Raw genomic sequence first — 27894 nt, forward strand, 5'->3', positions numbered from 1 at the left:
TATCTGACCTACCTGATCCACCGTAGAAAGCAAGAGGGGCTGGGTGAAAGGAAATCAGTGCTCCCTTTTATTCTGAGCACTTTAAAATCATTACAAATTTTCTATTTTCTTCTATTATCCAATACTTATTTTCTATAATGTAATTGTCAATGACACATTAAGAGGACACTGAACCTGAATACTTCTAACAGCCTGTTGTATAGGCTGTAAGTAGGCAGCTATGGGCCCTGAGATTGTGAATTAAAATATTCACAATAAGATTTTTTTTCCCCGCTCACTTTGAAGTCATAAAATTTACCCCAGGTCAGATCAACACAATATAAAGAAATGCAGTCATTAGATTGTCATCATCTATCATGTTGATTTTTATTTTTTTCGTTATAAATATGATCTATTAGAGCACATACCGTAGCTACTTGTCAGGGTGATGTGTTAGTATGAGGTGCATTTACAGTACGGTTAGTTGTGGTGAAAGAATTGACAAGAGTCAATATGACTCAATAACATAGGAAATACATGGAAATGATGTTTTCTGACAATACCAGCATAAATCATATAATAGCATGAATGTGGTTTAAATACTTTACAGAGTAAAAAAAAACATAGAACAAACAAAGGGAAGAGCTCCTCAGCGGGCTGGCAAAGCTTTGTATCTCTGACTTTGACTGTGGAAATAGCTCTATATATTCTCTTTATGATGAATTCCATTAGACAGAGGGCAAAGCAGTGTAAAAAAAGAAAAAGAAAAAAAGCCCCCCAAAAATGATCTATATGAACACATTTTGAATTGTAGGAGACACGTTGTTCTGCTCTGACTTGAATCATTTACATGCTTTATGTAACAACTGTTTTACATGTGTGTGTGTGTGTGTGTGTGTAGCTGCTGGGAACATACAAGACAGTTTCTCTTTACAGATAAAATGCACTTTTAAATAGTTTAGAAGCCATCATGTACGTTCTTCATATATTTTCACTGAAAAGATAACCCAAGCAATCTAAGTTTTAGAATTGAGCCATAATGTCCCTTCATAGATCTCTCTGCTTCTGCAGCACTGTGACGTTTTGCAACCAGCACTGAATCAGGCTGCTGGTTATGGATCAATATGTCCATTTTGCAAGTGATAGCAGAGGTTGCATAACGACAGTTCTACTGTCCCTGCTGGATCGGACCCAATGGGTTAACGACCTGCGTGGCATTTGTTGCATCACTGTGACAGTTCAGCATTTTCTGACCTCAGACGGTCATGTCCGTCAAAACTGTGTTAGGAAGCAGTCGGCTTAATGTTGCAGACAAACTAAGAATGGTTGTGCCAAAGACGTATATAATGCTTTTACTTCACTATCCCCTTCTGTGAAATGTTTTTGTCAGGCATTAGATATTTGCAATGCTCATGAAAGATGCCAGTAGTGATGTATGAGAAGGTTTGAGTTGTGGGGTTCAGTTGAAGCTTTCAGCAGTCGAGGCTGGCCGCATGGTGATCTTGGTCGTCTTGAGGGAATATGAGGGACCTGTGCCAGGCCTCAAGTAAATGCCCCTCCTCCTTACTGAGCGCCCCTTTGCCCTCAGCCACAAATACCTTCCGTTAAGGTTGATGTCCCCACAGCCATTGAACCACCAACCACCTGCCAAAGGGTCAGGACAAGAGATATAAGTTACACATCACCTGATCCTAACAAAATCATCTTGCAAATCCTTCAAACCATTGCTTGAGGGAATAAAAATGGCAGTGATATCTATGGTGCATCTCATGATTTAGACTGTTACTGGTCAATCAGATTGTAAAAGTCTTTACCTGAATATGTGCGAGCACAGTTGGTGTTTCGGTGGTTATCATTATTTCTGTCTTTTGTTGAGAATCTCATGCCGGTGTTGTTGGCCATCATGTCGGGCAGGTCACCAGAGAAATGGCTGACGTGAAGAGTGTAATCTTTGGAAGGACCTTCCACTGAGAAACGGTACTCGGCCCAGTGCTTCTCCTCCTTCCAGTCCTCCAAGTCAATGCGTAGGATGTAAACTCGCTGCTGTGCAAGGCTGTAGATCTTCTTTAAGCCCAGCCAGAAGTCCTCTGCATTACAGATAAATACGATATGAATGAGATGAAAATAGACATGGTGTTTTTGTGCACTTGTTTCTCTTTGCCTTATAGAAGCATGCTGTAGTGGTATGGTCTCATTATTATATTGGGCCGGAAGTTGTGAAAGAGCAGAAAAACTAAAAGTCATTGCTTCAGGAGTCATTCCTTTGGGTTGCAGCAGGACTGCACCTACGAGCTGTTAGAGTCAGGGAAAGCTGCCAAGTCTGCTGTGTGCTCGGACAATAAAGGAAGTCGCTTAGTCAGTCCAGCGTTGATATGAAACAATCACTGTTTCCTATGAGCAGGCCGACAGGAAGTACTTGCAAATGTCCTCACCCACTGGAGAAAGTCTGCTGGTAAACGGTCCGTGTACCAGTGCCACTTTTAAATTATTTTATTGTACTTAGTTACCGTGGTTATATGACAAAGTGGACTCAGATTTGTTAGGTACCCTTTGATCATGTTTTTAATACTTAAATATAAAGCTATTATCAGATTTGTACCTATTGCAAATAAGAAAAAAATATAAATGGAGTTGTATATTATTTAGCAATTGGTAAAACTGGTCTAAAAAAGTAAAAAAAAAAAAAAAAAAAAAAAAGTACTCACTTTCCAGATCTCCAAAACCCTTCTCATATTTCTCCCATGTCAGGTCAAAATCCACTGACCCATCGATCCTGTGTTGGATGACAGTTGAACCCCCATCTACAGAGTGGATAAGAGATATATTTCAAGTTACTCATGTACAAGTTACACACAAGTCTGCACAAGGATCAGGAATCATGCTTATCATACAATGTAAAAGTGATATTTTCTCTGGCCTTTCAGAAAACCTATTTCTGTGGCTATCTAGCTTGATAACCTTTTGTTTTTTTGTTCCTTACCCGTGGATTGGAGACTTGCATAAATGTCAGTGCCTCCCTCATTTTATAAATGTCAACACATTTAACCACAAAAACAGTATTTTGATGTGCTCACTCAGAACTTAGATTGGCTGTGCTCTCACCCACCTGAACCCATTTCACAGTAAACGTTGAATGGCTCCGATCGGTTTGGCTTGATAACATAGACTCCACTGTTTGCCTCTCCTTTGTCAAACACCTCGCTGCAGTCCGTTGGGAGGTCTGCAACACAAAACCAAAATATATGCAGCCAACTATTTTTTATTTTAACTCATTTTTTATGCCAACATTTTTGAGCATTGGAATAATGCACAAATAATGAGGTTGTTTTACCATTTGTGTCCAGGCCAGTTGAGTTTCCTGTCAGATATTCAAACGTATTGGAAGCTGCTGAGTCTGACTCCACTGGCTTATCGATTGTATCTTGGAAATTGTCATAGCTGAACTGCAATGGAAAGCAAATGAATCCACAATTATGTTGCCAGCCCCCAAAAAATCAGAGTTTATCTAGTCTGAGTCAGAGTTTACTTTCCATTGCAACAGATGTTGTTTTGTTTTTACCTTCTCCTCCAGGTTTTTAATCTTGGTTTTCTGGTTGTCAAGTTGATCATGCTGCTCTTTTACAGCTTTCAGCAGATTGGTGATTGTTCTCTCTTGAGCTTCAATCACTTCCTGAAAATGTCAAAGTGAAAACATTTATCCATTCTGCCCGTACACATTGGTATTTTAAATTGTTTGAATCAGCTCTGCTTAACAAAGTGCAGGTGGAAACAATAACACAACAGATAGTTGACGATACAGGATCAGTAATCATCACTATAATTCAAGAATAGATGGACATATGAAGACAGATTTGGCTTCTTATCCAAGTTAGCAGAGTTCATTCAACACATTTCCAATGTTAACTCTGAGGGAAACTGTTGATGACTCGTTTTCTATTTGTGCACAACCATTACTAACTGATACAAACTTGAATAAGGAACCTGAAGGGATTGCCTTTGCAGTTAGTGGGTGCTTACCTTGAGTGTTGTGATTTCACTGAGCTGCTCAGCGGGGAGCATGCTCTGTGACAGTCCCTTCAGCCTTTCCTCCAGGCTTCCCACCTTGCTCTGAAGCTGCGTCCGCTCCTGCAGGATGTTGTTGATCTTCGAGTTGATTTCCAGCGACAAGTTCCTGATCTCTTCATTGTTGACCTTCAAGAAGCTGGTGGTCTTCTTCAGTTCCTCCTCTTCCTCCTTGATCTCGGACGTGACCACCGAGAGCTGGTAGAAAGAGCGGTCGAAAATGTTCAGCTTTTGAAAGATGTCGTTGATCTGGGACTTGGTCTTGTGGACGAACTCCCGTAAACTCTGGCCCAGCTGCAGGAGGCCGTTGGCAAGTAGGCGAACATCATCCAGCATGGCGAAGCGAGACTTCGCCTCGGTAGGGTGTGGTGCCGTGGTTAAGGCCAGGGAAGGCAGGGTGGGTGGCACATCTCTACCTGAAGTTTCCAAAGGGACAGCAGCAGTGGAGTAAGCAAGCAGCAGCAACAGACAAAACAGCTTCATCATGATTTCCTCCTCCAGTCCTGGATTGTGGAGTAGCAGTTTTCTTCTAATGCACTGTTCCACTGAGTTCCTCCACCTTCTGCTGCTCTGCCTCCAACCTGGACTTTCTTGCTGTTAAAATGATTTGAGAGCAGCAGACTGCTCTGTGTTATATACTGCACTCTCAGTAGAGGAGGGGGGGGGGTTAGTTGATCATTAAACCCTACTATGTTTTAGCTCTTTACCCCACCTCCTCCCAAATCCCCCTCGAGCCCTCCCTCTCCTGAACAAACAAATCACAGCAGCAAGCTAATGACATATACATCCCCCCCTCCTCTACCACCCATTTAAGCCCAATCCCCTCTCCATACCACACCCTACTCTATGTTGTTCTCCATCTGTGGTGCAGAGCTTTAGCAGATCAGCAGAAACCCAACAATGGCCATCGCAGGTTTTTTGATGGATCGTCAGCCTGATCAATCTCAAACCTTATAACCCTGCGCACACTTTGCTCTGATTGATAATGCTGTGTGTAATTAATGCTCTTGGGTTTGATTTAGCATCCTGCTGAATCAGCCTAGCACCGAGCTCTCTTTCTCTGGCCCCTTCTTCTCTCTTTGTGTGTGTGTGTGGGGGGGAGTGGGCCTGTCATTGCTGCCAGGGTTGAGCTTCTGGGCATGAATGATGTTAGAGAGGTTGTACAGTGTGTACTCATCATCTTGGTTTTATTGCTCAGCCTCATCGCTTTTTTTTTTTTTTCCAGGGATGTCAGGCCCACGTGTTATATTTTTAATGCCACTACACATAAAATAGTGAATCTACACTCACCAACCTCTGTATTTTGGGACTTTTGCACTAACAGCCTCAGTTCTTTGTGACACAGAATGTTAGAAACATTTCTTTAAGATTCAGGTCGATTTTGACGCCGATAGATCATTTCTACAGATTTACCACATGCACACGTCACGCCGAGTCTCTCCTGCTCTACCACAGTTTTAGAAACATTCAAACCAGCCCATCTGGCACCATCTAAACTCATTCCTTGGTCAGACTCACCGAGATCACATTTTCCCCCATTATTATATTTGATGTGAACATTAACTGAAGCTCCTGACCTGTAATCTGCAGAATTTTATGGATTGTGCTGCTGCTACATGATTGGCTGATTGGATAACTACGTACATGAATAAGTGTGTGTGCTGGTGTTCTTGATGAAGTGTTCGGTGATTAGCTTGCAGCTTTTAATGGTTCAGTCCTGTGTACGTCCTGTCGTAAAACAACAACAAAAAAACTGTCTTTATGGGAAATTCTTAGTAAGTCGTTTGAAGCAGACTTGCAGTGTTGGTGAAATCTCCCCACCTTCACCCTGCGAGGGGGAGGAACCAATCAGTGAAATGAGTTGGTGTAATGTTTAATTGGAATATAAATATTTATTCCTTTGGCAGTATCTGTACTGTATGGTTCCCAAACACGAAAAATAAGACCGAGCTGAAACATGCATGTGCACATTGAAAATGCCCCATTTGTTTTATTGCTAAGCTGATCAGTCACTTTGCATTGCAAAGGAAAAGACTATAATATTATCACATTTACTTCGAGTAGAATAAAGTAGTAGAAAACTCTAGAGTATTTGCCCCATTGCATCCAGCTGGTGTTGGTTTCAAACTGAATCGTTTTTGCACTCTGGCTGTTACCATGCACCTTGAAATACCACACAGTCATCTTAATGAGCTCTTTCTAGTCATTTGTGGTTGTAGGGAAAGATTACATCAGTTCTCAGTAATGAACGACCGCTATGCTTTTTTTTCATTTGAACAGAGCAGAAAGAAAAGGCCCTGTGGAAAAGAAATATTTGGCCATGGACCGAGTGAATGTGTCAGGAATGCTTGATCAGCATAAAGCTGGTAATGTTATTCAGTGTCTTTCGTTCCAGAACAGTGGTTAACGCTGTGGCTTAACAGTCACAGAGGGTTGAGGGTTTGAGTCTAACCTGGCCCTGCTGGGGCCCGTTCTCTGTGCAACCGGCCCCCTGTTTGAAGTCCAAATCTGCAGTTTTACAAATTGCAAACATTTTATTGAATGAACTCAGCAGTCTTTAATTAACGGGATGTCCACTGTGCACAGCAGTGTTCGTAGGAGTGTATGATATATGACAGAAATACTTGATGTTATCTGACTTGTTCTCAATGGGATGTAGTAAATGACGGTGTTAAAAGTGTCTTTTTAAGTGGTTATACCTAGATTTAAATACTCCAATATAGTGTTGTCCAATTAACAAGGCAGATTCGGTTTTTATAAATGGTTCCTTCTCTCCATGTTTTGATTTACAACTTTGTCATTAGGTAAAACACTTCCTCCAATCTGTGCTGAGAGTCACTGAACAGTGTCTTTGTTCCATTACGCAGCCTCTTCCCAGCCCAAATTGGGAAGAGAGGGTAGCTGCCATCTGGGAGTGTATTGGCAGAGCTGCAGAGTTGTAATGCAGTGTTTGCACTGATCAAGTTAAGTCTAACGAGATAAACTGCCCAATCAATCAATACTTCCATTTGTACTTCTATGAGGTATTCCAGCGTTGCCACAGTAAAGTCAGATCAGGGTCTTTTTCAGTTCAAGTTCAACAGCTCACTTTGAAGCTGCAATAAAAGTTGTTAGGACAGGCTTGGCCAAGTGTAACAGAACAAGAAATTCTAATCATCAGACGAGAGCGATTCCCACGCTTCCTTGTCAGTTGTGGTTCCAGCTGTGGTCTCTCTGGGGCCATCCCCCACAGGCTCCACTACGTCATTGTGGTTTTGTCAGCTGATCCCAGGTTACTTTGCACTTCCTATTCTGGGGCCGCCTCCTCCTTCCCAACAGTGTAGTAACAGTGAGTTTTAGATGGTAGTGTACCATCCGTACATCTGTCAGCAGCAACAACAACAACAATGACCAGGATTCATCATGTAATTAATACAGGAGAAGGTCTACTGATGCGATTGCATATTATATTACTGGCATTTTACTTTGTGATTTAAGAGGGAACAACTTAAAATCTTTATAGGCATCCAACCCCTGTCCTCCCACGCATGAAAGGTTGCGCCTTCCATGGTTATTGACGGGCCAAGCCCCCTGTATATCCAATCAGAGCACGGTTTACCTACCATCGTGGCATTGCCCTTCAGAAATATCAGCTCATGGAATCTGATGTAACTGCGAAAGGTATCTAGGTCAGTCACTTTAGTTTAGTTGTTGGAGTAAAAGGTCAAGGTTTAAGTTACAGACAGTGACAGTGAAATGGCCAGTGTTATTAAGGTGTAATTTGAGAATATAGTACATATACTGACATTTTATAAATTGTTTTGTTCCTTTGCGCTGTTCCTGGTCTAACATAATTTCTAATGCGCCATGTTTTCTTTGTGTTTGTGCATGTATGTATTTTTTCAGGAACCTGCTGTATGTGAACCCTCAGAGTCTTAACTTCGCCAACCGCCAGGGCTCGGCTCGCAACATCACCGTGAAAGTGCAATTCATGAACGGAGAAGATCCAAACAACGCAATGCCGGTACGCCATGATGAGATGCCATGAGACAAAATCACTCTCACTTGAATTGGTCTCAGTGTTGTTAGCCATACCCCTAGGGCTCTGTCTGTACTATGCATGCAACTATGGATTTCTACCACTTCATGTGTTATGTTGATTTATGTAGTGACAAAAGCTGTGCAATGAAACTGCACCACATTCTTCGGCAGCTGTGTGCACGCAAGCCAATATGCATGTGAAGAGAGAGTCGTAATGTAACATGCAGTGGATTCAATGTCACTGAATGTCAATGCTGTTGTTATTATTCCCCAGGTGATATTTGGGAAGTCCAGCTGTGCAGATTTCGCAAAAGAGGCCTATACTGCTGTGGTGTACCATAACAGGTAGGTGACTTGTCTGGTAGCATCTTTGATTTTAATAGTCTCCACGGTGTGCTGTAGGGAGCCCAAATTGGATTTAAAAAAATGGAATATTCAAGAAGTTGGTTAACTAAAACTTAGTCCAATTCAAAAAATGATCCATATCATCCAAAACCTATTAGCTTTTCTGACTCTTATTAATATGTATCATTATATAGTTATCACAGAATGATTTATTTAACAACCTATCTTGGCAGTGCTGTGTTAACTCACAGTCATGAGAATCTAAAATGCTCAGCCTTGAACTCGTATGGTGATGTTCAAATTAATAATTAAACTCACAGATGTTCCCCTATAATGTGTTCTTACACCCCCACTATCCTACCTTTGATGGCATTCATTAAAAGAAAGAATTTCGTCAACCTCCTGGATATTGTCATGTGGTGTCCTTGGCAAGTTTCTTTCATCTGTATATAAGAGTTGAGGGGTCTCTAATATTTTATCACCACTATTAGGTGTTTTTTACGACACCCAGTGGTTTGTCATTTGTCACCAAGGGGTCAAACATTCAAGGCCAAAATTAATCAACCTGTGAATAATGTACCATAGTGACAAGGGCAATCATGCATCAGGACCTTATACCTAGCCTGTGTAAGTGCTTGTAGTTAATTGTCAATTACAGTCTGCGTTTCACTCAGAAATGGCACAATATTGCTCTTCTCAGACCATTAAAGGCAGAGATAAATGAAGGACAGTCCTTTCTTTTATAAAATGTGTTTTTAAAGCTTCCACCTTTGTGCTTGTATCTGCTCTTGGCTTTGATGCCAATAACCCATCATCTTTATTCAGTCATTAAGTTGCTCCTAACGCTGTTCATTCTTGAGAATGACTGCTGGTCGAGAACCAAAACCCATGTTCCCATGAGAAATTAGAGTTTTTCTCTGACCCCTTTTTAAACAGTTATGGTTATTTCCACTCTCCAGGCAATCTTAGTGGGTTTGTTGACGGATTTGCTGTAGGTTGTTTGTTTCGGGGCACTGGCTTTCAGACAAAGTTTCCTCCTGTGGGAATATAAAGCATTCAGCTGAAGTGAATTATGAAGTGTTATATAATTTATTTCTTTTTAGATCACTTGACGTCCACTGTGAACCCCTGTTCTGCCTTGTGAGACAAAGTTTCCCAAATAATGAATGGACCCAGCTGGAAATAGAAAGTCTTTCCAGCTGGGTCCATTTTTAGTCTTTTCCAGCATGAGTTGTATGAATGTTTTCTCTGAAAGCACTGGGAGGACCCTATACATATTCATGACCAACTTCTTCTCCAACACATACTGTGTTATAGACTCCAGTATTGAGAAGGTGTTGACCAGAGGAAAATAATGTTGCCCCCTTTGCAGCCTTCGTGAAAAATTGACTTAACTGAATTACTGATATTCTTGCTTATGTAATGTTTTCAGATCCACAGTGAAGGTGGATGTAATTAGAGCCGCCTCGCTTTAGTGGAATGACATTGATATGGCAGCCTGATGAATATAACCTGTCTTGTCTATGTAGTTTGTTGAATAATCTATTATAATTTCCTCATCTATCAATGTATTGAATATAACACTGTACAATCTTGCATTATTGCTACCAATTGTTTTCATCAGATCACCTGACTTTCATGATGAGATCAAGATCAAGTTGCCTGCCTCCCTGTCGGACCACCACCACATCCTCTTCACCTTCTATCACGTCAGCTGCCAGCAGAAGCAGAACACGCCTCTGGAGACCCCTGTGGGATACACGGTAGGTAGCAGTCACCAGCGCAGCTACTGCAACCATGTAAGCTCTTAACAGGGTTGTAGCCAGCAGCAGCTGTTGAATAAAGAAAAAAATAACTCCTCTGTCCTCTGTATTTTCTCTCTCTTTAGTGGATCCCCATGTTGCAGAATGGGCGTCTACGGACAGGACACTTCTGTCTTCCCGTGTCACTGGAGAAACCACCACAGTCCTACTCTGTTCTCTCCCCAGATGTAAGATACAATTTATTAAGAATGGAAGTGTTTTTAATTTATGAACAAATAATGATTTAAAGCCTGAAGTTAGTATAGATAAGATTTTAGCATAAAATGCGATGTCTGCAAGTTTTTTGCTTTCTTCATTCATGTTCTATGCATGATAAAGAACTGGTGTATGAGAGTGAGCATGAAGAATATATGGTGAAGCATGATATCAGGCATTCCTTAAGTGCTTTCTGTAATATTCCAGGTGAAAAGCAACATAATCAATACTCATTATATTCTTAATCCTTAAATTAACACAGAATCAATGGACATTGAAAACTATTGCATCATATAAGATCAAGTTTTTCCACAGATATAAACAGGTGTTATTGTTCCTCAGGTTCCTCTCCCGGGGATGAAGTGGGTGGATAACCATCGAGGTGTATTCAACGTGGAAGTGGTGACCGTTTCAACCATCCACACGCAGGTAACAGTGTTGTGTTCAGTAGCTTTACTTACTTTCTGAATACTGTTTTGGGGAGTGGTAGGGAGCAGTAAACTTTATGTGAACTGGGGGGAAATTCAAATCTAAGATTTCCAAAACAACCTGCTTTTCAAGAATAATGTAGAACAGTTTCATTGTAGCAAAAGCTGCCAAAAAATCCATTTCACAAGCATCCCACACACATAGCCGTTTTAAATCCCAATTAATGTTAAGAGAAATAACCACACAGAGTTTTCACACTTTGACAGAAATTCCTTCCCAACACCAGTTCATTAGTGGGTGAGGCTCACCTCACCAGTTATTTACTGGGGTCTACTCCATCTCTGTGTCAGCTATGGTGCAGAGAGCCTGACTGTGGTCCCCAGGAGCCTAACTGGAGCTAATGTGCTCATAAATCACAGCTCCTGGCGCAGATTAGACTCGCTGGACTCCACTGTGTTCTTGTAGTAATGTTCGTTTTGCGGTTTCTTTGCGGCGAGCCAACGTGCCTCAGAGTTACAGACCAGTGGATCCAAGCTTACTTTTGTTTGTCGGCTCCCTTCCCCCTTTTTTCCTCACCTTTCTTTAAGTTGAACATTGGTATGTTTTTTTTTCCACTTCTCTTTGTGTTGTCTTTTCTTGCTATCTGTCTCTGTCATCACAATTCTTCTTTTACCATTCCTCTCTTTCTATGTCCTATTTCCTGCATTGCATTTGTTTTGTAAACAAATTCTGACTTTCTTGTCCCCATTCCTCTCTTTCTCCCCCCCTAGGACCAGTACCTGGATAAGTTCTTTGCCTTGGTGCATGCCCTGGATGAGCACATGTTCCCAGTCAGGATAGGAGACATGCGAATCATGGAGAACAACCTAGAGGCCGAGCTCAAGTCCAGCATTGCAGCTCTCAACTCTTCCCAACTGGAGCCAGTGGTTCGATTCCTTCACCTCCTGCTCGACAAGTTGGTGTTGCTTGTTGTGCGGCCGCCGGTCATTGCCGGGCAGATAGGTACGTCACTGTGTTATATTTCAGTAAAAAGCAATGAGCTCAGAGGGGATTTTAAACATGGGAAATACAGTGAGGTATCAAATGTGTTAGTTTCCTTGGAGAAGGCCATGCTACCATGTCTGTTACCTGCACCTTTGTCACACCTGCACTATTTTACACTAAAGCCAAAAATATTAAAATATCTTATAATATATTAGCAAAAATGAAATGGAAAGAATACATTTTTTTTATGCAGTGTATTGCACATGACACATAGGCCATATTAAATTCAAAGTATACATAATACATACAATTTTTTTTTTTTTTTTACTGTATCTACTGGCACAGACTTTTACGTTTTAAAATGATAATATTTTGCATACAGAAGATGAAAACATGTAACTTAACATTGTAAAAAAACAAGGTTATGATCACTCACACAGTCTCTAATACAGTAATCTGAATCATTACCATTCCAGAATATTTATAGAAATTGAGACTTGATGTGTATCTGCAGCGCTATTTATCATGTTTGCATTGTTGCACGTGTCAATTTGCTTCTATCTGCAAATTTGTGTGTCTGTGTGTGTGCTTTAGTGAATCTGGGCCAGGCATCCTTTGAGGTCATGGCGTCTATAGTGAACCGGCTTCACAAGTACCTGGACACCAGCCAAGATATGCACGGTCGCAACAGCCTGCTGTCCTCGTACATCCACTACGTCTTCCGTCTGCCCAGCACCGACCCCAACGCTCCATCGCCAGGTAAGCTATACGGATCCTCACATTTTTCCTTTTTTTTGTTCTGCATCTATACTTCTGTTTTCTCCTTTTAAGTTAATCTCATCAAACCCTCACCTCACCTCACTGGGTGTCTGTGATCAAACCTACTTGCCATCATAATTTTTCTTTTTCCATTTCTTTTTTTTCTTTTGCTTGTTTTTTTCCACCCACATCCATTTTGTCTTCTGCCTGCCCAACACAGATACCAACTCATCCTTAACAGGTAGATATTGTCCACTGCTGTACATCCTAATGTGCAAGTGTTTTCCCTTTTTCCGGTTTTTGATGTGTGTGGTAGAGGAAACAGTTTCCTGCAGACCCTTTGTATTAACTCATAAACCATCTACTACCAAGACATCTGTTCCTCCGTGTAACTGTCGACTTTCATTATGAATACTTCTATGATTGAAAAATGTAACTCTACATATGGAGCTGTGGGGTTGTAATAGTTTGAGTACAGGCGTTGGCAGCAGTGTTGAAATGCAACCATCATGTGAGTGGACTAACAATCGCTTGTCAGTGGTAGTAATTTCCATCTCATCCCATTTTTCCTTCCACTATCTATCTGTCGCCCCAGGCCCGGGGGGGTTGGGAGGTTCGGTTCACTATGCCACCATGGCTCGCTCGGCCGTTCGACCAGCCAGCCTCAACCTCAACCGCTCCCGTAGCCTTAGCAACAGTAACCCTGACATTTCTGGTACGCCCACCTCTCCTGATGATGAGGTCCGCTCCATCATCGGCAGCAAGGTAAGGTCATCACACAGTGTCTTTTTTTTTTATCTCAGTACTTTTAGGGCTCAGTAGATTTTCTGTTAAAGCATAGAAGAGACACTCAGACTCAACACGTCACATGTGGACAGAGACAACACTGATAGCTTTTAGTATTTTGGGAACTTGTCCCAGTTGCCCTCGTTGACTCGTCCACACTGCACGTGGATGTTAAATACTGTAACATTGTTCCTGCCGCTCTTATTGATTTGTGATGTGTTGTAGTCATGTTCCTGTTGGGTGGCTGGACCAAATCTATACTGTAGCTCTTACCCCACACATCAAGGTGGAGCCCTTCCATGTGCACAGTGGCCCAGGAGACTATTTTATCGACATGTAAACTGTATAGCCAATGTGTAAACATAAGACTGAACATCTTATCTGTCTAACCGCTGTAACAGCAACCTGACACACAAGCTTGCACACACACCCACACACATGCATGCATACACGATGGTCAGTCTGTGCAGGTTGATAAAGGCACAGGAGACATTTAGTTTATGGGCTCATCAGTGAAGCAGATGCTGTATAAAGATACAACAACACAGTTGTTACACTGGTCATAAATCGTTTTTAAAGACATTAACAGCAGCGAAGTCTTCTCAGTTTCAACCGGATTTCTTTGTTCTGTTTGATTTGATGTTATTTATCTGTTGTCATGCATTTCGTCTGGTATGATTTGTAATTTGCCACTTCAAACGTTTTGTTTTAATTTAACCTGAAATGTAACTTAGCGATGATGAGTGAACCATGTAATGTGTCTTTCTAATGGCCTTGCTGTACTGTTAACAATGATATGATGGATGCAGCCCCCCTGTTTGATGAATGTTCCCTCTGCTGCTAATACTTGACTAAACCTCTCTTCTCTTGCCTTTGAGGGAGGGGCAGTTATTTCTGACACAGAGAGAGAAAGGGACAGAGAGAACCTATGTGCTTTGCTCCTCTGTGGTGATGATTTGGACGTTTAATTTACTGACAGCTAACCTTTTGTGGCCCTTGGCATCTTCCAGCAGTCCTGACCTCTGAAACCTCTGTAACCTGTCATTATTCCTTCCCTCCTCCTCCTTCCCCCGTGCTGCTCGCTTATTCCCTTGCCTCCTGCCTGCCTTGTGTCCTTTGACCTCGGCACACCTAGGGCTTAGACCGCTCCAACTCGTGGGTGCACACCATGGGCTGTAAGAGTGCCCCCTGGGGATCCAGCCCCGGGTCTGCTCCAGAAACCATGCAGGTGGTTTTATGAATGCCCCGTCCTCCACATTGCCTCACTACAAAAAGAACTCACCCTGTTCACCTTGAAGGGATACTGGGATATTTGGAGTTTTGGTTTACTTGTGTATTTCCTCAGAGTTATTGACTGGAAGGAGATTGTTGGGGCACGGATGCAATTCAGATTTTTACTTTTTGTTGTCTTGTTGTTTCTTTTTTATCTGTTACTCAGCCATCAACCTATTTTGTAGAGGCTTCCAATGCTTTTTCAGTCACAAGACTGTGATTACCATCACTTTAACTACGACACCATTTACAAAACAAATAGTGTAGTTCAAAGACCAAAACTTCAGAATATTGCAGTATTCTGGTAAACTTACAATCACAAACCTCCCATGATCCCACACATGGGAGTCACAGCCGCCTCCATGACCCTCTATCCGTCACGCTAGAGTCTCAGGTGTCATCCCTCTTTGCCACTTAGACCTAACACCTCTCTTTTTCTCAGTACTTATCGGAAAAGATGCATATTCCTACTCCAGATATTACAATGTCAGATTTGAATTAATACCACTTATTCTTGGTTGCAATTTCTTGGACATTGTCGGCCTCCTTTTCTTTTCACGTCAAGTTTACCTGCTGTTTTGGGTTTACACCGGGCAGTTATTGCTAAAACCTAAAACTACACAAATCCGTCTGTGAGAACGACACAGAGGATGTTGGAGAGGTAGAGAAAAAGGGTAGTGTTAGAAATCATCCTCATCAACAGAGTAACTTTTTTCTCACATTCATTTTTTATTTCATTTTCTTTTCCCATTTCTGCTTTTAAGATTGAATCACTTCCACTGCCTCCATCCCATAGTCCTGACTCCTCACTCTCAGCTAGTATCCCTGCATGACTCTCTACTAACCATACATAGCATTCACTTTGTCACTGGAGCATGGTGTATCTGTGAGCGTGAATGTGTGTCTGTCTACATGTGTGAGGCCTGTGTCAGCTTCACACTCTCCACCTCCATGTGATGTCATGTCCTCTGTCACTTTAAGTTGTCATGAGTTACTCATAAGCTTTTGTTACTTATTAATTTACACATATTATTATGTATCAGCCAGGAAACCAAGATCCAATTAGCCCAGCATATTGCAATCATAAACCCACAGCTAGATTACCATATTAAAGTAAATATGCTTACCGTACATTGACAGAGCACATACATTTGCATTTAACCTGCAATTATGGGACATTATGTTAGTTTACCAACCAATAACAATTCCTGTGATACTGTAGGATGTTTTTTTGTTTTTTTTCTTATGCCATTTTTTGTTCCTGAAGTAATGTGTTCACCTTGAGGGATGCAGAATGGTACACCATTAAGCACTGGCTGTAACATCAAGGAAAACAAATAAGTTTTGTGTCATCACTTGATCTCAAGCCATTTTGCATCCCTCTTCAAGGAACCCAAACTCTTCTGATGTTATCTGACTGTTCTAGATTATGGGTACAACGCTTTTCAAGTGTTGTGGCCCTGTCCTGTGTCTAATTGTTTTGTGTCTTCATGTGTGACAAGTATATGTGCTAGAAATCACAGTAGATTGTAGTGTGCTTGTGTGTGACCCAGCAGACACATTACTCTGTGTGCTGAGTAAAAAAAAAAAAAAAAAAAAAAGGTGCAACCCCATGCTCTCGTTGCACCTCCACTAACCTTGTTGTCACCGTTCCATTCATCCCACCCATAGGCCATGGAGCGCTGTGGCAATCGCATGTCTTCGCACACTGAGAGCGCCAGTTTCTTGCAAACTTTAACAGGACGGTTGCCCACTAAAAAGGTAGAGCCACTTGCACTGGGGGAGGAGCCAACCCCGCCCACCTCTTTACTCGCCTCCTCACCTGTCTTGTCTGTGGATGTGTGCCTCTGGATTCATTGATGTCGTATTTGGTGGTTGTGGAGTCTTGTTGTCGAATGCTGAATGTCACCGATCTGCCTCTTGTTCTGAATGTGTCGAGGAGTTTTTGATGTGAATGTTACTTGTAGTCTGGCTAACACTGACTGTGTGTTACAGAAAGTCGTATTCACAAAGTCTGGGAAGTCTTCGTTCAATGTGCGTCCTTCACTCAGTCACAGAGGGTCGGGGTTTTCATCTGGTAAAGCTAGTATTCATTGAATTGTGACCGGTTCCCCTGGCAGAAGGTATTGTACTAGCAGTTCATACTGCTGGCTAATGTTAGATTGTTAGCTACCAAGATGCAATTTGCTAGGAAGTTTCCCTAATATCAAATTATTAATTGAACTTTTAACCCCACAGCTTTCAAATGTTTCTTAAGATCTTCCTTAATGGATGCAGTTTGCTCAGTTGTTTGTACTGTGCAAAACTCAGCTGTTAATACTTCTACTTTATCTTTAAATACCCACAAATATGCAGAAGATTAACAAATGTGAAGAGGCAGCACAAACATGCAGATTTAAAATGTAGGCCTTTATTATTTAGATGGGATTAAAGGAAGACTTGCCAGACTGGAATATAGTCAGTGTGTTGGCCAGACTGTATTGGATGCTGGTTTTGCATTAAAAATGCACACCAAAATAAATGCAAGTTACTGATGCACAATAATCTGAAGAAATGAAGAAGAAGAAATTCTTCTCTCCATGCAATAAAAATAATTTCTTATCTCCATGTAAAATACAGACAAAAATATTCACAGTAATGTTTGCATGGTAGTAGGAGTGCATTTGTTTTCTTCATTTCTGAAAAGTAAAAATTATCACACAAAATTGAGAATTACATACATATTTTTAAGTGTTTTTATTTATATATTTATAACATGAATTGTAACACCTAACCAAACCTTTTTTGTCTTTAATTATTAATTTTCAGTGTTGGGGGTGCAGGAGCTTTTACTGAACTGTATTGTTAGTCTTGCTAATCATTGTTACAGTTTTGGTTTCAAAACAGATACACTCCACCAGGTTAACTTGAGTTGGGGACACAAGAGCTCTTTATATGTCACTTATCAGTACATAGTGGTGAGGTTTTATTTTGTGCCTTATCCCCCCATTAGTAAATACATATTTGAACCCCGCTTCAGTTTGTACAACATATATACACAGCTGTAATGAAGTGAACATAGACAGTGGTCATTTTTCTGTTCCCTCACATTCTTTCTTTCTGGCTCTTTGGCTTTCTGTTTCCCTCTCCCTCTCTGCCCCCCTCCCACCCCCTCCTCCACCTCTTTGTCTCTTTTAAACTTTCCTACTCAGCTTTTCCACGAGGAGCTGGCCCTCCAGTGGGTGGTGAGCAGTGGGAGCGTGAGGGAAGGCGCCCTACAGCAGGCCTGGTTCTTCTTTGAACTCATGGTAGGGAACGATCTTGACACAGAAAAAATAGCTTTGTCCATCATCATTCATCACAGGAAGGCCTGTTTTCTGTTAAATACAATATTTTGTCTTGTTTCCCACCTTGACTACAGGTGAAAAGCATCATCCACCACCTGTACTTTGCTGAACGCTTGGAGTCGCCCAGAAAGAACAGATTCCCAGAACGCTTCATGGATGACATTACAGCCCTGGTCAGCACCATCGCTGGTGACATTGTCTCTCGCTTCCAGAAGGTAAGAGATGGTCTAATCAAATATTCCAGGTATCAGAGGGTTCCTAATGGGCCTACGCTTTGTTTAATATCATTACATTTTAGACACTAAGTGAAAACGCAGGAAATTCTGGGAATCTGGGAAATTCTTTTCTTTTTTTAAAGTATATTTTGGGCTTTTTGCCTTTAATTGATAGTGTAGTCAAGAGAGACAGGAAATGGGGAGGCAGAGAAAGCGGGGAAATGACAAGCAGCAAAGGGCCGCCTGAGTTGGGATTCGATACAGGGCCGGCGGCAGCGAGGACTATAGCCTCAACCTCTACCAACTGAGCTAAATGATGCCCCTGAAGTCTTTTCTACAATGAAATAAATCTGATTGCACTTGCCTGGCTTTTATAACACCACGGGGGATCATTTGTCAATTTAGTTTCTTTGACTTTCTTTAACGTAAAAAAGGCAGAAATCATGTTCACTAACTGCGGAAGTTTTTTTTTCCTAACACACTCTTCTCATCAAATCAGGACCTGGAACTTGTGGAGAGACTGAACACAAGTCTGGCCTTCTTTCTCAATGACTTGCTGTCAGTCATGGACCGAGGCTTTGTCTTTACCCTGATCAGGGCTTACTGGAAACAGGTACAATATGAAACATTGTTTTTAATGATACACTGTTCTAGGATAATTGTAAGAGAAGAGAAAGTAGATGTAGTTGCTTAAGTTTAGTTTATTCAAAGCAGCTGCCTGTCTGTCTTTGTTCTGGTGCTGTGAACGTGGCTTTTTAATTTAAGGTTTCCTTCCAAAAATAAATGAAGGACTGATTTGTATCATTTCAAAACTTTTGGTTATTTTCACAGCATGTACAATTTTTTTACTCATGATGCATTCTCGGTTTCTCTCTCCAGGTGTCCACAAAACTTTACGCTCTGCAGAACTCAACCCTGGAGTCTTTGAGGCTTGATTTCTTGAGAATCGTTTGTAGCCATGAACACTACGTCACCCTCAACCTGCCCTGCAGTCTGCTCACACCGCCCGCCTCGCCCTCCCCGTCTGTGTCTTCAGCGACTTCACAGGTTAGACGAAAAGAAGCGGAGGGAGATTGTTCATTGTCTTGTCATAAGGTCTTTAACATGAGATGTAAATTTGATATTAAAATATGAATGGTGTCCTGTCTGGATGTTTCTCTCTTCCTCACCACAGAGCTCTGGGTTCTCCACACATGTCCAGGATCAAAAGATCGCCAACATGTTTGAGCTGTCCGTGCCCTTCAGAGAGCAGCACTTTCTGGCTGGACTGGTACTGTCTGAACTGTCTGTAATACTGGACCCAGACAATGAGGGGTGAGTAGCTGTGGATGCACACTATACAAACATCTGAGGAGGAGAAGTTGAAGTTGAGTTATATGTTCAGAGTTATGGCTTTCCTGACTATCAGTGATAAAGGAACAGTAATGGAACACATGGTAATAAATGGGTTTAATTGTTTCTGTATAAACTGTCTTTAGAGAAAGGAAAGTGATATTTTCACTTTAGAGCCTCTGTATCTGTTGGTGAGAGATAAGCCTGTATGCATAGTTACTTGTAAACAAGTGCATACATGCAGAACAAGCAAGGGAGTGAATTATGGTCTCTTTCACCTCTACGCTTTTCTTTTCATACTTGTAATTAAACACCCCGATCTATTTTGACCTTTATTTTTCTTTCTTACATTATTTATTTTTCTATGTTTCACCACAGGATGTTCGGCCTCCATAAGAAGGTGGTGAGTGTTGTTCATAACCTCCTGTCCAGCCACGACTCTGACCCGCGCTACGCAGATCCTGAAGTCAAGGCCCGGGTCGCCATGCTGTACCTGCCTCTAATTGGCATCGTCATGGAAACGCTACCACAGCTCCATGACTTCACAGGTAAAAGATTAGCAGCAATAATTTGAACATTGCTGTGAAAAATAGTCTTGACATTGAACTATTTCCTTCCTACTATCCATTCATTGAGACTGAGGCGCATGTAGCACTGTGAACCGATCAGCAGCTTGACTGAGGTTTCTCTACTGTGGTGAGATGTGGCCTGATGCCGATGCGTAAAGCTCTGAGCTATTCAAACAACTGCTGCCGTGAAGGAACATTGTGTCCTTGAATATTATATCATTTTTCAACTGAAAGGTTATCATTTGACCTGCAAAGGATGTTGCACCCTACCACAATGTACAAGCTGATCAGTAACATAAGTTCATCCTTGTCTTTTTCTCTCCTAACCTTGATTTGAATCCATGAATTGATATTAGCAGTTAGATCCTGTTAGTCAATGCCATTTTATCAAGTATGCTCTCAATAAAATCAGCTTTTAAAGGAAAGTTCCTGCTCAACTTGCTTGAATATAGTACCCTCTCATTCTCCATAGGGTACGGAGAGTTCATGTGGAGAACATATGTAAATATGTTGGATCGATTTAGGAAGATTCATTTTCTTTTTCGCTCCTTTATGTCACTGTAGAGTCGCATAACCAGTGGGGTCGGCCTGGCTGTCCACAGGGGGCAGCGGTGGGCAACAGTGGAGAAGAGGCAGAGGGAGAGGGCAATAGCTTGATCAGTCAGACTGTTGCCATGGCAATAGCAGGCACCTCCACTGCCTCCCCAATGTCCCGACCAAGCAGCTTCTTGCTCAACTCGCAGGTAAAATCTCCGTCCATCACAACATTCCTCATATCACCTTTTTTTTTTTTATCCAAGTCAGGTGTTGTTTATCAAATCTAAACTCCATCTCCTCCCTCCTGACTCCTCCCGGTCCATCTGTTCAGGCGAGTCGTCAGCACGGAAGCTTCTCGGCGGAGTCGAGTCGTAGTCTGCTCATCTGTCTTCTGTGGGTGCTGAAAAACGCAGACGAGCTGGTGCTACAGAAGTGGTTCACAGACCTGTCGGTGTCCCAGCTGAACCGCCTGCTGGATCTTCTCTACCTCTGTGTCTCCTGCTTTGAGTACAAGGTAATATCAACAGTGAATACATTCAGTAACTAACAACATGGGATCTCCAGTGCAGAGTTTGCCCACTTCTTGAGTGTACTTCATTGTTTAGTATTCTAAGGAATAGGGCAGTGTTTTTCAACCTTTGGGTCGGGAATTCAAATGGGGTTGCCTGAAATGTCTAGCATTTGACAAAAAAAATTACTGATAAAAATATATTTTTTAATTATTCTTTTTAAAATTATGATTAAATACACCACACACAATCTTAAACAACTGTATTCTCTATTTTCACTTTCTCGAATATAAATCGAGTTCAAATAAAATGCAGCATATAAAAATATCTGAGCTGGCGCATCTTGATTGATGGCATCCCAAATTTCTAGCGACCCCGTGATCACGTGACTGCACATGATCACGGGGTCGCTAGAAATTTGTGATGTCAAAATGAGGTCACGAGCCAAAAAAGGTTGAGAACCACTGGAATAGGGGATCCCTTGGCCTGATAAAATAACATATGAAAGAAACATAGTGGATTTCTACATACTGACACATTCATCTTTTTTTTCCCAATACATATAGATCAATATACAGTATATTTCAACACAGGGGGAAGCAAAAGTTAATATGTAATGAACCAAAAGGTGGCTTATTTCAGACATATCCAAATGACTTGCAGTGGACTTTCATATGTGTATATCAGCTCCACTACTTATCAACCAAAATCTATACAACACATTTTGTGATGTTGTTTTGGTTTGTTGTGTACTGTCCTCCTGCATATAGAATGTAACCTGTTCTGAGCGTAATGTGCTTTGGCTACTGAGTGTGTGATAAAATAATAAAGTAAGCACACTGCTCTCTCTGCTATAATCATTGTTAATCCGTTACGTAATTGGTAGTCTTAGCTCTTTCTGCTATGCTGTGTGTTTTTGCTCTTTGCTTTCTCATGCTTGCACAATTGCTCTTATGCTACTAACTTGCTTTTGCTTGCTGGTGCTGTGCTGCAAATAACTTCCCTGCTGTGTTTGTGTTTGTGTGTGTGTCTTCTCTGTTTGTCCACTCATCCTCTGCCTCATTGCATACAAGGCCCATGTTGTCTTCACCATGCAGGGGAAGAAGGCGTTCGAACGCATGAACAGCCTGACCTTTAAGAAGTCCAAAGACATGAAGGCCAAGCTGGAGGAGGCCATACTGGGCAGCATCGGCGCCAGGCAGGAGATGGTGCGACGCAGCCGCGGACAGCTAGGTGAGGACTCACACTCAGACATGCGCAGAAGTAGACACAATGATTCACAAAGGAGGTTAAATCGAAAGCAACTGGACTTAGTTATCAGTTCATGTACGCATCTGACCAGGCTGGGACTGGTCAGATGCGTACATGAACTGATGAAGCCTCTTGGATGAGAAGTGAAACGTCTTCCCAGACAAATAACTAAGTCCAGTTGCTTTCGATTTAACCTCCTTTGAGATACTATGACCTGGACAAATGAGAATATGCACAGGCTTATCACACAATGATTCACTTTATCCTGCGTTTCACTCTCCGCACACACACAACTCACGTGCATAAAGTCTGTCACATGTGTACGTGTAACCTCTTTCACCACCATTAAAAAAGTAAATAATTGTTCCTCCAACATTCAGAGCGGAGTCCATCTGGCAGCGCTTTCGGCAGTCAGGAGAACCTTCGGTGGAGGAAGGACATGACCCACTGGAGACAAAACAGTGAAAAGATGGACAAGTACGCTCTTTTTTAAAACACAGATATTCACTTTCCTAATTCTTATTTTATGTAACTGAGAAAGATTCTCAATGAGACCTGAGCTGATTATTCACCTGATGGTGTTTTCTGGGTTTTTGTTTAAAACACAGATGTTTTTGAGTGTGCATGTAATAGGTGGTGTAGTCCACGATTCATCAGTTCATAAGTGGACTCTCCAGATTCACATGTCACATTATTTTCTATTCTTTACCTGAAAAAAGTCACTTCGAAGATACAGAAACACATTATGTTTTATGAAAAAAGAAAAGAAGGTTCCACCGCACTCAATGGGGTACATTCAATTAATTTATTTGTTAAAACCGCAGCAACGCGTTTCGCCCTGTGGGCTTCATCAGGCTTGTGGGTCAGGCACTGACACTGCTCCTTTGTAGGCTCCCCCGACATTATGTTTTATGTTCATGTGTGAAAAATGACCCTCCTTTAAGTCCCTGAATGTATCTCCATGTAAGTCCATCATTTAACACATAGCATGCCATCACAAACTGTGCTAAACCCCATTCGTTGTTCATTATTACGGTATTCTTTATGTTTTGCTGGATTTACATAGGGACAGAATCAAACCTGTTACTAGTGTGTTTTCTTTTCTTTTCTTTTCTTTTCTTTTCTGTTCTTTTGTAAATTCAGCTCCAGCCTTTGTTTTCTGTTAACTTCCATTTGTTCTCTCGTGTTGCTGTGTGTTTATGTAGGAGTCACAGATCTGTCAGGTATTGTATGGTCCACATTTGCTGTGTGCTCCTTCCAACCCCTCCCCTGCTGTAGTTCCTCATCTATGGAGTATTCTTATTCATGTAGGAAATTAGACAGTTGAAGTGGAAAAAAAAAAAAAATGTATTAGTGTATTGAATTTTCTTCTGATGATCTCAGCTTTACTTTATACTTAATTTTGTATTTGGATCAACCGCAATAATGCTCTCTCGCCACTGATGCAGCTATATTATAAATACATTTTTCTCCATTTTAACTGTCTAAGTTCATACATGCATATAAATGCTCCAACAGAGAGCCTCTGACCCCGGTTCTGACCCTTAAACCCCCCCCCCCCCTCCTCACCCAGTCAGTTCCTCTGTCCTGGTAACAATGTCTGTGTCAGGGTTGGTAGTGGTTGCAGTGGGTCTCTTTTGGCTTTTTAACCAGTGTGCTTCTTGTTTTGGGTTCTTGACGCGTGTGTCCCTCTGGGTTTTCTGCTGAGCAAAGAAGTGTTTTTAGCCATAGCTGTTGTTTGTCATAGACTTTGTTTGTCATTTTGAATAATATCAAATGAGAAACATTACAACTAAAACCCAGTCCTGACATAGTTTCATATGTCAAACATGGATATTTCATAACATGTACACTTGCTGTCAGACTTTTGAACCCCTGAACAGATAAACAGCACCTAACCCTCTCTTTCTATTTATAGACCTTAGTTTAGCTATTTGACCTGAAATCTTTATTTCTCAACCTGCTGGTCAGAGAAGTTAGTTATATTAGGCCGACTTTGTCCATCTGGATCAGCATGATTTTTTGCTGTGGATCATTTTAAAACATTGTGGTCAGTGCCATAAAGGTTGCGGGATAACAGTGGATTTTTGCATTGCCAAACATCTGGAATAATTGTGTGCTGTTGTGTAATATCATTCATTAACCTGTAAGGAAATTAGAGGACTGGTTGAGGTTCTCCTCAGGTTCTCACCAAACACAAAAACTATTGCATTGTTGGTGATTTGGAGCAATGGCTTGAATTTGGTGACTGTCTGGAAGCTCATCCATCATTCAAGGATAAATCATCGACATCGCAATTTGGGAAGTGTTAATCAATTTGTGACGGTGTCTTCTGCTTTTTTATTGTAGGACCAGAGCGGAGTTGGAGCATGAAGCACTTATTGATGGTAACCTTGCCACAGAGGCCAACTTAATTATTCTTGATACTCTGGAGATCATTGTACAGGTACGTAAGCCAACAAGACTTTCTACATTTCACCCATACAAATACAATCATGCAATAGCAGAGTCATAAATATTGATATCTTTGTTGTAGTTGTGTAATATCACACTTCAGCATACATAAACCAAGACTTGTGCTTGTAACAGCTGTTTATGTGTCCCTCCTCCTCCAGACTGTATCAGTGACAGAATCCAAGGAGAGTATCTTGGGTGGTGTGCTGAAGGTGCTGCTCCACAGCATGGCCTGCAACCAGAGCGCCCTCTACCTCCAGCACTGTTTTGCCACACAGAGGGCACTGGTGTCTAAGGTCAGAACACTGGGCTTCATTTCACAGTTTTCACAGTTTTTTATTTGTATTTTTTTTTACAGGACTTCATAATAACTTGTCTGTGCTTCTTCTAGTTTCCCGAGCTGCTGTTCGAGGAGGAGACGGAGCAGTGTGCCGACCTGTGTTTGCGGCTACTGAGGAGCTGCAGCAGCAGCATAAGTACCATCAGGGCTCACGCCAGCGCTTCCCTCTACCTCCTCATGAGGCAAAACTTTGAGATTGGCAACGTGAGTACTGCAAAACTGAATGTTTGCAATCTAAAATATGGAGTAGCTTTGAAAGTGCTATTACGGTGCATCATTGGTGAGCATTAAAAGTCTAGAGCTCTAATTCAACGGCACATATTAAGAAGCCTTGTTGAGCCATGTGCTTTGCAGCCACTTCTTACTCAGAGAACAGATTGTCCAAAAACACCTACTGTTGGTCGGCCTGTTCCCAGCTATTGTCTTGTATTGGTTTATTACTATTTTTCTTTCACTTTACTCCATCCAGTTTAGCGCAAGACCAAACACTGTAATCAGCCATCCAATTTAGACACAATTACTTGTGCATGCATCATTTCCTTTGTTCCATTACCGTCAGATTTTTCACACACAGACCTTTTGAAAATAGGTTATAAGAGAGAAGGAATATGTGCTGCCGTGCACAGTGCTTCGTTAGCTGGCTACAGGGAAGACACGTCAGCAGCCCTGACAGAATATACTTTACTCAGCCCCCTCTTCTCTTTCTGGTCACTCTTTCAGAACTTTGCAAGAGTGAAGATGCAGGTGACCATGTCTCTGTCCTCGCTGGTGGGAACGTCTCAGAATTTCAACGAGGAGTTCCTGCGTCGCTCCCTGAAGACCATCCTGACGTATGCAGAGGAGGACTTGGAGCTGAGGGAGACCACATTCCCAGACCAGGTACGGCTTTATCCATTGAGTTTGATGAACATCCACACACTGTTAGAAGACTTTAGCTTATCTCTGAATAAGTCATTTTTATTTCTGTACCCGTCTACACCTTTAACAGATGGAATATTTGGGTGATCAGCCATGTAACAAGGTTTCTGATCTTTTTTTCTTCCAGGTCCAGGATCTTGTGTTCAATCTGCACATGATTCTCTCGGACACAGTGAAGATGAAGGAGCACCAGGAAGATCCTGAGATGTTGATAGATCTCATGTACAGGTACAGTACAGAATTCACTTGAACTTAAATAAACCCCTTTGATTGCTGACATGTTCCTGCAGTCATCCGAATCTTGTTATATAATATTTTCTCTAACTTGTGTGCTCTGTCTGTGTCTCTGCATCCAGGATTGCAAAAGGTTACCAGACGTCTCCAGACCTGCGACTGACGTGGCTTCAGAACATGGCCGGAAAACACTCGGAGAGGAATAACCACGCCGAGGCTGCTCAGTGTCTGGTGCACAGCGCTGCTCTGGTTGCAGAATACTTGAGCATGTTGGAGGATCGCAAGTATCTTCCTGTGGGCTGTGTCACGTTCCAGGTAAGAACAGTGCCAGTGTCAGTGTTTGTACCTACAAGTGTGCCTGTCCTCTGAAATAATCTACATCTTGGTCAAAGATATCCTGTCTGCTCAGGTCTGTGCTTATAGATTTTTGTATTTGTGCGTGTTTGTTTGCACACAGAACATTTCCTCCAATGTTCTGGAGGAATCTGCAGTCTCTGATGACGTGGTGTCACCAGATGAAGAGGGCATTTGCTCCGGCAAATACTTTACAGAGGTCGGTCTCGTGGGACTCTTGGAGCAGGCTGCTGCCTCTTTCTCTATGGTAAGAAGTAGAGAAGGAATATAATGATTCATTAGATGATAGATGATTGGATGTCTTAATCAAAGTCAGGGATTTTGGAGCTTGTGGAACCTTTTTCGTTTTATAAAATGAGAATAAACATTCAGATAGGTACTATAATTTAACAAATATTTATTCATCCCAAATCCTCTTATCCAGAGTTTAATACAGAAATGAGAATAAACAATACAAAAGCTGAAGTAAGATTTCAATTTTACATATTCAGCTGTTCAAATGTATTTATGTAGGTCAATATAATTGGCAGGTACTGTATTTCGGCTCACTTACTGCACTGTACCGACATGTCTCCTCCTCTCCTCCAGGCCGGCATGTATGAGGCAGTAAATGAAGTATACAAGGTACTGATCCCCATCCATGAAGCCAACAGGGATGCGAAGAAGCTGGCCACCATTCATGGTAAACTACAGGAAGCCTTTGGGAAAATAGTTCACCAGGTAAAAACACACACACACACAAACACATAGTAGGTTGAGATGCAAAGTTGCTGCTGGATGTTAAATAAGAAGCAAAGGAGAGAAGTATTTTTATCTCAGCGTGACCCAAATTGGATGTTTTATTTCCACTCCCAGTCTCCTGCTATAAAAAGATCACACTCGGTTACATAAGGTCACAAATTATTATTTCCCCTTTGTTCTTGTGTAAATCCAGTTAGAGCAGTGTAGTGAAAAAGACACAAGGATAACTGAATTTCAGTCAGTATCAAAACCCCACTCACACAGTACTCTGCACAGCTTCACTTTTATCAGGCACATCACTCCTTCCACTTCACATTTATGACGCAGTGTGTTAAATTCCTTCCAGTAGGGATTTACATGAGTCAAATGAGACCAGAGCAAGGTCAAGTTACACAAAGGAGTTCAAGAAGAAAAGCTGCACATCTGCAGAGCCTCACAATACTTGACAGAAGTAACATGC

General features: G+C 41.7%; 2 protein-coding genes across 6 annotated transcripts in view; one reads left to right on the plus strand and one right to left on the minus strand.

The window, feature by feature from the left end:
• dock7 (dedicator of cytokinesis 7) overlaps nt 1-27894 on the plus strand; it is a 45353-nt gene that overhangs the window by 10691 nt on the left and 6768 nt on the right. For 3 of the 5 annotated variants that reach the window (XM_083970874.1, XM_083970875.1, XM_083970877.1), the window contains exons 15-41: nt 7927-8044; nt 8336-8406; nt 10031-10169; nt 10295-10396; nt 10767-10853; nt 11624-11855; nt 12432-12596; nt 13192-13361; nt 16326-16415; nt 17846-17941; nt 18055-18195; nt 18695-18808; nt 19075-19242; nt 19370-19509; nt 19906-20075; nt 20661-20839; nt 20965-21147; nt 22240-22375; nt 22774-22870; nt 24743-24839; nt 25009-25143; nt 25239-25391; nt 25908-26066; nt 26233-26333; nt 26462-26654; nt 26797-26940; nt 27282-27413. In XM_083970874.1, the coding sequence (XP_083827000.1) occupies nt 7927-8044; nt 8336-8406; nt 10031-10169; nt 10295-10396; nt 10767-10853; nt 11624-11855; nt 12432-12596; nt 13192-13361; nt 16326-16415; nt 17846-17941; nt 18055-18195; nt 18695-18808; nt 19075-19242; nt 19370-19509; nt 19906-20075; nt 20661-20839; nt 20965-21147; nt 22240-22375; nt 22774-22870; nt 24743-24839; nt 25009-25143; nt 25239-25391; nt 25908-26066; nt 26233-26333; nt 26462-26654; nt 26797-26940; nt 27282-27413 (3712 nt within the window). Of the gene's footprint in view, nt 1-7926; nt 8045-8335; nt 8407-10030; nt 10170-10294; nt 10397-10766; nt 10854-11623; nt 11856-12431; nt 12597-13191; nt 13362-16325; nt 16416-17845; nt 17942-18054; nt 18196-18694; nt 18809-19074; nt 19243-19369; nt 19510-19905; nt 20076-20660; nt 20840-20964; nt 21148-22215; nt 22376-22773; nt 22871-24742; nt 24840-25008; nt 25144-25238; nt 25392-25907; nt 26067-26232; nt 26334-26461; nt 26655-26796; nt 26941-27281; nt 27414-27894 lie in introns of all 5 variants that reach the window. The other 2 variants (XM_083970878.1, XM_083970876.1) reach the window with 2 other exon arrangements.
• Nucleotides 348-4651, minus strand: angptl3 (angiopoietin-like 3). The gene is made up of 7 exons (XM_083970883.1): nt 3997-4651; nt 3539-3649; nt 3311-3422; nt 3086-3199; nt 2685-2780; nt 1794-2066; nt 348-1623 (listed from the first exon to the last, which is right to left on the minus strand). The coding sequence occupies exons 1-7, from the start codon at nt 4525-4527 to the stop codon at nt 1439-1441; spliced, it is 1422 nt and encodes a 473-aa protein (XP_083827009.1). The 5' UTR covers nt 4528-4651; the 3' UTR covers nt 348-1438.

The sequence above is a fragment of the Trachurus trachurus genome, assembly GCF_905171665.1.
Source record: "Trachurus trachurus genome assembly, chromosome: 4".
In the NCBI taxonomy this organism is placed as follows: Eukaryota; Metazoa; Chordata; class Actinopteri; order Carangiformes; family Carangidae; genus Trachurus; species Trachurus trachurus.

Excerpts from the sequence above, each read along its gene's own strand:
- angptl3 (XM_083970883.1), bottom strand. The coding sequence starts at position 4,527 with ATGATGAAGCTGTTTTGTCTGTTGCTGCTGCTTGCTTACTCCACTGCT. Across the intron at positions 3,423-3,538 it reads TTAAAAACCTGGAGGAGAAG|TTCAGCTATGACAATTTCCA; the intron begins GTAAAAACAAAA and ends TTTCCATTGCAG. Across the intron at positions 1,624-1,793 it reads CTGTGCTCGCACATATTCAG|GTGGTTGGTGGTTCAATGGC; the intron begins GTAAAGACTTTT and ends ACCCTTTGGCAG.